At 55.2% G+C, this 8954-nt stretch overlaps 1 protein-coding gene across 1 annotated transcript; it reads right to left on the reverse strand.

Moving 5' to 3' along the window:
• Positions 1–1295: 1295 nt before the first annotated feature.
• Positions 1296–6942, reverse strand: CHMP6 (charged multivesicular body protein 6). Its single transcript, XM_032966972.2, has 8 exons — positions 6718–6942; positions 5507–5616; positions 3886–3973; positions 3430–3516; positions 2986–3051; positions 2668–2748; positions 1960–2032; positions 1296–1432 (listed from the first exon to the last, which is right to left on the reverse strand). Exons 1-8 carry the CDS (start codon positions 6784–6786, stop codon positions 1347–1349), a joined length of 660 nt encoding a protein of 219 aa, XP_032822863.2. The 5' UTR covers positions 6787–6942; the 3' UTR covers positions 1296–1346.
• Positions 6943–8954: the final 2012 nt, after the last annotated feature.

Below are 8954 nucleotides of genomic sequence, written 5' to 3' on the forward strand. Positions count from 1 at the left end.
AACAAAATAATCGCAAAACCAACTGTGAACTTGCTGTAATCCAGGTCTGAGGTGAAAGAGAGAAAGCAACACATGAATGACAACCTGGCTCTGTCGGGTGGTGGCAGGTTTAATGACACATTTATATATTTACGCGATCTAAAACAAAACAAAAACCCTGTATTATGAACCGTATCTCAGTCTGCGTTGTGTGAAACCGCCTCCGGCAGCTACGTCAGGCCACGCCGTGGAGCGCCATGCCGGGAATCGGCCGCGCTCCGCCAACAGGGTTCCAGTGCGAGACGGGACATCTTCCCACCTCGCGATGACGGTAGCACTTTGTTCGGGAGGACGATGCGCGGGGGGGGGGGGGGGGGGAGGGTTTCGGAGAGGAAGAACTGCAAGATTGTACATTTGCTGTGGTCACAGGGGCAGAGTTTAGGCGCCGTGCTGCCGCAGATGCTAACCGGTATCTGATCAAAGTCACCCGGTTTGCGCCCCGAAAACCCGTCGGATCTTCGAAGCCAAGCAGGATTTTTAGACCTGTGCAGCGCGTGGGCGGCGGGTGATCGCCTCGACGCGCCACGCTGTGGGCAGCAGAGGGTTAGTGCAGAACCATCAAGTGCACAGTTACTGTTCTGCTCCCACGCCTATGCCACGCACCTTCACCACAGCCCGCACTGACCGGCGTGGTGAAGTATGGTCGCGTAAACCCCACGACCCGCACGGCGTGGGGGGCGGGGGCCCGCATCCAGCAGTGGATTGACAAAAAAAGGCATGTGCATGTACACACGGAGATTACGTTCTGCTGGAACAATCCAGAACACCGTTCCGAGAATCGTTTTGGCGCAGATTATCGGTCCGATTACCGGAATAAAGGGTACAATAATAATCCGATATTAGTGTCCCCTATAGGCCTATAAAAACGTGGGCTGTGATCAGGTTTACAAAAAGCTGTTCATAGGATTATAGGGCAATAAAGGATTATTATAGATAGGCGTAACGTGTAGTCTAGTGGTAGTGCCTTAAGCGAATAATCCAGATTTCAGGCCAGTCTTGCAGTGCTCTGGAAAGCATCGAGTGGGAAATTAAACCCCGGTGGCGCTCTGATAACGAAATAATAAACACGCGCACAGCAGTACACTCGCGTACCACACCGCGGCTGGCACAATGGCCCTTATCGCTGCCTATAAAACACTCTCATTCTGTCCCACACACAGTCCCCCCCCCCCCTAGCCCCCCACTCTCACTCCATCCCACACACAGCCCCCCCCCCTAGCCCCCCACTCTCACTCCATCCCACACACAGCCCCCCCCCCCCCACCTAGCACCCCATAGCCCCCCCCAACCCCTTAACGAGCGTTGGGTCACGATGCCACCATTGCCTCCTCTCGCCTCGATGAGTCACTCGCCGCCGCCTTGCCCTTGGCTTTGGCTCGCTCCTCCCGTCTCGCTGTTGGGGACGACAGAGAATCGAGAGAGCACGCACAGAAACAACGCTAGCGCCGTGTAGCCTTAACAGACTGTTGTGGGGGGCGAGGGGGGGGCGCTGGGTGGCCAGCACACAGGCGCCGGCCGGAATGTATAGGCGACAGCACGCACACGCGCACTCGCAGATGCGCACACAAAAGCGGCACGTTGCAATCCTCCACAATCACCATTATCGTCATGCATGTCCCGTCAGGTGTACACCCGGTGGCGGAGCGTGGTTGGCATGTGGCATGCCACTGACACTTCTCGTAACGGCCTCAAAGCGCACCTTAGCCTGGCACAGGCGTCACCGCGGTGACGTCAAACGCCGCATGGATGGCGATTGGCGGCTGTTGCGTGTGCGCGCGCATGTGTAAGTGCGTCTGTGGCACGTGCATAGGAATGCGTGCATAGGAATGCGTGCATTCTACAACGCTGCGAGGGTAGGCGCACGCGCGGGTAGCTACACGCCCCGTGTGCGCGTGTGCTGGCGCAGCGTCTGCCACGCACCTTCCCTCTCCTCGTCCGAAGGTAGCTCCTCATCCGGCACGTCTGGCAGCTGCTGCTGCTGCTGCTCCGCGTCCTGCCGACCGCATCGTCAACAGGGCGAGAGGAGCGAGGGTGAGAGCGGGCGAGCGCGCGGGTCGTACTGGCGTATCGGTGGCGGGCGGGTTAATTAGCGAGCGAGGATTAACGTCGGTGCGTGTTCGCCGCGAGTATGTGTGGTCATGCAGACACGATGCCTTGCAGAAGGTTTCCGTTTGGTGTTTGTAACACTTCAACACCTGTTCTATGCCAGAAAGTGTAAAACCTGTTCTTGTAGCTGCGTGAGATGTTGAGTGACCGCACGTGTGTGCGTGTGGTGGGTCGAGTGAGCGAGCGGTGACCCGAGTGGGAATGCGACAACGATGGGTAAGCAAGAGGGTGAGCGAGTGTCTGTGAGGATATGAGTGTGCAAATGAAGTAGTCAGTTGAGTGATGGCCAAAGTGAGTGAGCGAGGTAGCCAGCGAGCGAGCGAGCGAGCATGCCAACGAGAGTGAGCAAGCGATCGCACGTGCGAGCAAGGTGAGCGAGCGGGACAGCGCGCGTGAGTGATTGAGGCGGCAAGTGACTGGGTGTGAGTGAGAGTCGGTACACGAGTGAGCGGGCGAGCGAGCGAGCGGGCGAGCGAGCCAGCGAGGGGAGGGGAGGGGGGCGATTGTGGCGGCACGTGGCACCTTCGTGATCTCGTCCAACTCGGCGAGCACCGCCTCTTCGTCCTCGTCGGAGAGGCCGCCGGCCAGCAAGTCGTCGATTTGCTGGGAAGAACATCGTAGCGGGACATAGTGGTCGCCGCGGTCAGCCGACCCCGACAGGAACGCTCGTGCGCGAGCCAGTGAGAAAATAACATCGTCATCGAGCACGGATCGAGCACGGGAGTGCGGGACGCGCGGCCACGTTGCCGATTTCACGACGCGGGAGGGGTGTCACGGATGCGCCGTCGGTTTTGCAAACGTGCCGACGGGAATGCGAAACGCCGCAGTTTGTTCGCTCACCCGCTGATAGTCGATGGAGTCTTGCGTCTCATCCATTATCCTCTCCACTTCCTCGATCGACATCATCTGTGGGGGTTGTGACGCAGGCGTATGGGAGGGACCGCACAATCATCATCGTTATTGTCGTCAGTGTCACCGTTATGTCGTCACACTCGTTGTCATCACTGTGGTGATACTTCTCCACGATGTGAGCTTTGGGCTCTTTCGGTCTTTCAAGCCTCAACACACGAGTCAACAACTCAGTCGATAACTACGGGATTAAACAAGACATTCGGTGGTGGTGCTGCTGTGTCGGCAGTGCTGCACAAGCACAAATCACGAGGGACGTTTCTTTCTCGAAGTGAAGACGGCCACCCTTCAACCGAGGGGCCCTCGCCACTGGGCGGAGGAGTGAAGAGGAGGAGTGAATAAGAAGAGGGCGCTACCCCTCTCACCATGGCTCACCTCGTGCATCTTCTTCAGGCAATCGTTCCCGACCTTGAGTCCCTCGATGACCTTGGCCTCGATTTGGGCAAACTCGATGTCCTGGACCTGTGGTGAGGGACGAGCGGGGCAGAGTCACGGATGCGATGGCATGGCAAGAGAGAAAAGCAACGGGAAAGGGAATACAGGATTGCCGAGAAACGGAAGTTCTCAAGACAGAGCGCACGGCTCAAGATGAGCAGCAGCAGGGAGGAGGAGGAGCGCCGGTGTAGGAAGGCGAGGAGGACGGGGAGAAGGACGAGCAGCAGCAGAACGCATACGCAAAAAATGACACGTATAAGGAAACGTGCTCTCCAATTAATCAGCAATGTATAAAAACGTGAAACAACACATAATGTGGCAACTTATAGTGGGGGGATTGTTGTATTAAGGGTAACAGTTCGTGTGGGATGCCGGCGGCCTCCGCCAAGCCCTTACCATGTGCTCCAGATTTCCGATCTGTGTGTCGGTTTTCTCCAAGAGCTGCTCCTGATATCTTTTCTTCTTGAGCAGAAGCTTCGCTTTGCTGTTGGGGAGCGAGGCACAGGGTAAGGGCAGACCGTGACGCAGTACGCACCGATGCAACAGGAGCGATTGTGGTCTCGCCACCACCACAATTTCACGCGCATTCTAAGGCTGCGCTGTGCACATTTTAACGTCGTCCTTCCGACGTGTTGTCGCGTGTCATTCGCCACGGTGTTTCCATGTTTGTCTCCACGTGCTGGGAGCTTCGTCGGGAAGTGAATTCAATCCGGTTCTATGAGAAGCTCCCAGCACCACGCCAGACTACATTACACCATGTCTATACCGTACCTACCCACCGTGGCACACCACCACTACACTCCTTTCCGACAAGTCACTCCACACCATGCCACTCAACTAGAGGCCGAACGAAATTCGGTTTCGGTTTCGGCGCTGAAAGTTGGCAAATGGCCTCTTTCGGTTTATTTTCGGTTTCGGCCGAAAGTAAATTTTTAACTTTCGGTCTGGTTTCGGTTTCGGCCTAAACTGATATTGACTTTCGGTCGTCATTCGTCAACCGAAGATCTATCTTTTAGAATATAACGCTAGTGCTACGTCTATCACTCTGCCTATCGGCCGGTCAGTCGGCGCTAGGCAATCCTATGCGATAGGCTGCAAACACACACACACACGTACACACAAACACACGTACACACAAACACACGTACACACACACACATGTACACACACATACACACACACACGTACACACATACACACACACACACGTCAGCAGCAGCTTTGGAGCGAGGTTACAGCCGCAACCATGGTCTGCTAATGTCTATACGACCGGTCAACAGACCGCAGCCTGCATCTCCATCCGTGGGTGGAGTCTCTTTGACGGGATGACAACAAAGTGCCTCTGTTGTCTGTTCCCAGCTGCCTGCCCGCCTTGGCTTATGTGTTGCGTTCGCTTCAGTCTACACGCGTGCTGATACCGAGATTCGAAGTCTGACATTTAGAGGCCGACCGAAATTCGGTTTTGGTTTCGGCGCCAAAAGTTGGCAAATGGCCTCTTTCGGCATCGTTTCTGTTTCGGCCGAAGCCAAAAAGTTAACTTTCGGTTTACTTTCGGTTTCGGACGAAAGTAAAATTTTTACTTTCGGTTTCGGCCAAAACCAGAAATTTAGTTTAGGTCGGCCTCTACACTCCACACCATGCCACTCCTCGGCTACACAACCATACTACGTCTATACACCACGCCATACCCACACAACACAGCACTCCATCACCAGACCACGCCACTCCATGTCTACACGCCAGCCCACGTCTAAACACCGCTCCACGCTTACACACCAAGACACTCCATCGCCACACCACGCCACTCCACCCGACAAGCACACCACCACGCCACCTCACACACCGCACCACAGCGCTCCATCACCACGCACCCGCGTCACACCACCACCACCGCTGCACAACCACCACGACGCCACCTCACACGCCTCACACACCGCACCGGGTCCACACTCCACACGCCACATCCCAAAGCAGCGCGCACTCCGCCCCGCAGACCCCCACCGCCGCCTCCGCTCACTCTTTCTTGCCGTCCCTGAGCAGCTTGCGTGCCAGCTCGCGCTCCTTCTCCAGCTGCAGGGCGATTCGCTTCTGGTACTGGCGCAGCTTGTCGCGCTGCTGCTTCAACTGCTGCACTCGCACGCGGGTATGGGGGGTAGGGGGGGCAGCAGCAGGGGTACACCACGTGTCAGAAGTCTCCCTCGGCCCGCTCGTCGCTCGGTCTTTATGCACTCGCTCGATGTTGAACTTATTTCGCGCCGTGCGTAGCGCAACCGTGCTCATCGGTTGCCCGATGTTTCGGGCTATGACCCTTCTTCAGAGTCCATGAGCCACCTGCCCGAGATGTTGCCTATTTTTGTACATTTTAAGGCGACATTTTTGTAAATAGAGAATGGGGGTTTACCACGCAGGCCGGTGGCTGCCCACAACGTGGCACAGCACCCATACATAATGTCAACACCACCAGCATCATCATCTTAACCACCACTATACCACAAAGTTACCACCACCATTACCTACAAACACCATCATCACCAGTACCACCCATCATGTCACCACCACCACCACAAACACCATCTTTACAACTACCACCGTAAATTCATCACAACCACCATCATCACCATTACCACCACCATAATCATAACCACCACTACAATCATGCCATCACCACGAACACCATCATTAACCACTACTACCACAACATAATCACGACCACCATCATTATCACCACAACCACCCACCATCACTACAAACACCATAATCACCACCACTACCATTATTACTACCACTACCACAGCGCCATCATCAACACCACCACCACCAACCACCCACCATGTCATTACCACCACTACCATTAGCACCACTACCACAGCGTCATCATAAACACCACCACCACCCACCATGTCATTACCACCACTACCATTAACACCACTACCACAGCGTCATCATAAACACCACCACCCACCATGTCATTACCACCACTACCATAGCGTCATCATCAACACCACCACCACCAACCACCCACCATGCCATTACCACCACTACCATTAGCACCACTACCACAGCGTCATCATAAACACCACCACTACCATAGCGTCATCATCAACACCACCACCCACCATGTCATTACCACCACTACCATAGCGTCATCATCAACAACAACACCACCACCACCAACAACCACCCATCATGACATCATCACCACCAACTACAACCACCACTACCACTCACCAGCACCGCCCGGTCTTGCTCGGTGACTCGCGATGGCGCCCTGCGCTTCTTGCCAAACAGATTCCCCATTGTCTCCTCGTCACCATGACAAGGAGACCGTCCACTCTCCTCCTCCCTCCTCTTCTTACAATCCTCCTCCTCTTCTTACAATCCTCCTCCTCTTCTCTCTCCTTCCTCCTACTCCGCCCGGTCAACTCGCGCTTTCATTTCCCTACAGCGCATCGGCAAAGGCGCCAGCGCCACGCCCCCCCCCCCGCCGGCAGCACGTGACCGCCCCCTCCCCCCCTGAGCCAATTGGGGGCGACGGCGTTGCTCGCGAGCCTGGGCGGCTATGCGCTTATCGGGTCTGTGGATTATAAAAACGATGTTGAGGGAGGGTGGGGGGTTAGAGAGCAAGGCGAGGGGGGGGGGCAGGAGGAGGGGCAAGGGGGCAGGGGGAGGGGCAGGAGGAGGAGCAAAGGGGCAGGGGGAGGGGGCAGGAGGAGGGGCAAGGGGGCAGGGGGAGGGGCAGGAGGAGGAGCAAAGGGGCAGGGGGGATGAGGCGGGGCAAAGGGGGCAGGGGGAGGGACAGGAGGAGGAGCAAGGGGGCAGGGGGAGGGGCATGAGGAGGGTCCAGGTGGCAGTGGGAGGAGCATGAGGAGGGGCTAGGTAACAGTGGGGGGTGGGATCGTAATCGGGCATCAAGAAATCAGATTCATAATTATTGATTTAAACCGCAGTCAGTGATCGTTAACATTTACTGCAGCCTTGCACCCCTTTGGTTCTCAATCATTAAAACAAAACAAAAAATGTACAATGTTAATAACTACATCGGGTTCGATTAAACTAAGTAAGTTGTAACTTACGTGTTTTGAGATGATTTACCTTCTTTAAAAAAACCTCTGCCCATGTCTCGCAGGGGGCTGCGTGCATCCCAGGTTAAGAACCACTGCTGTAAACAGTGCAAGGGTAATCCGATGAGCTATAAAGCTCTTTTTTCACAGATGTCCAGAAGGTGGCAGGTCAGACCGTTACAAGAATACAAAAAAAAATCTGAAAGGGGTGTAAAGTATAGGAAATGTAAACACAAACATTACTTTAAAAATACAGTACGCTGTATATACAAATAAAACGAAGTTCTTATCTTACCCAGGTAACAAGCTCTTGCCATCCTCGTCGTCACGTGATCCCCCCGCCACCACGATTGGTCACGTGGCGGTGACGTCACTACAGCGCGATGTGCCACCTTGAGGCCACGTGAGGTTGTGGGCGTCTCGCTGCTGGCAGGAATTCAGAATCTTCATGATGCAGCTGCTCACATCCAACCAAGGCCGTAATTAGAATATATTATAATATATATTATAATTATGTTGAAGAAGAGTCTGCTTTGAACGGCCTCAAGCTCCCCTTCGTATCCCCCTGACTTCAAAAGCCCGGGGTGGGGGTGTACCGCGCGGCCAATCGTGCGCCTATCGGTTATTATCCCCCGTTTTTTTTTCATTTTTTGCCTTGACATGGAGCGTCGTGGCTGGTGCTCCTGCGACCCATTGTCTGTCCGCCCGAAATCATGGCTTTATTACTTACCCTTGTTAATCCGGAATGACGCCCGACTGGCAAATACACACCCTGCGAGTGTGTATTCGGTATGGCGGGGTCGGGGAAGGTCGTGGCGCTGCGATCCCCTGATCTCATGGTTTGCCCTTCTCGCTTATTCCAACCCAGCTTCTCCCGATGTCGTGAATGGCTCATTGCGGCTGGCCCGGTAAACCTTTTTGCGCCCATACAACTACCAAACCAACTCAGGGGCACCGCAATGTGACCTGTCCTGCGAGGGCCGGCCAATCCCCTGGCACCGGGAAACCGTGGGACTCACCTCATAGGGACCCTTCGGATTAAACCTCGTTGTGCCAAGCAATTCCCGTCATCTCAGTCAGTCGACCTGTGGCACCTGCTGGGTCTGCCCCGTGACCTCCTGCCAGCGGGCGTTCGACACTTCACGTGGCATCAAGGTGCACATGGCCTCGCACAAGCGTTGTGGTGACGTCACCGCCACTTAGTGGCGAATGGCGGTTGTTGTATGAGTGAGTGAGTGTATGAGTGAGTGTATGAGTGAGTGTACATGCTCTGCAGATGGACGTGTGTGCGTTGCGTGTGTGTACACAGTATGGGGGCCAGGGGGGGGAGGGTCTTCGAGGCCGTTGCACCACACATGTGTAGTGGATTCGAATTAGGTGCACACATAACTCCTTGGGAGGCAA

The sequence above is a fragment of the Petromyzon marinus genome, chromosome 37 (genome assembly GCF_048934315.1).
Source record: "Petromyzon marinus isolate PM22_M1 ecotype Great Lakes invasive population chromosome 37, UKy_Petmar_22M1.pri1.0, whole genome shotgun sequence".
NCBI classification, from domain to species: Eukaryota; Metazoa; Chordata; class Hyperoartia; order Petromyzontiformes; family Petromyzontidae; genus Petromyzon; species Petromyzon marinus.

Coding starts and splice junctions, on each gene's coding strand:
- CHMP6 (XM_032966972.2), bottom strand. CDS start 6,786: ATGGGGAATCTGTTTGGCAAGAAGCGCAGGGCGCCATCGCGAGTCACC. Junction 3,517..3,885: donor TCGGAAATCTGGAGCACATG/GTAAGGGCTTGG, acceptor CCCTCACCACAG/GTCCAGGACATCGAGTTTGC. Junction 1,433..1,959: donor TTCGGACGAGGAGAGGGAAG/GTGCGTGGCAGA, acceptor CGTCCCCAACAG/CGAGACGGGAGGAGCGAGCC.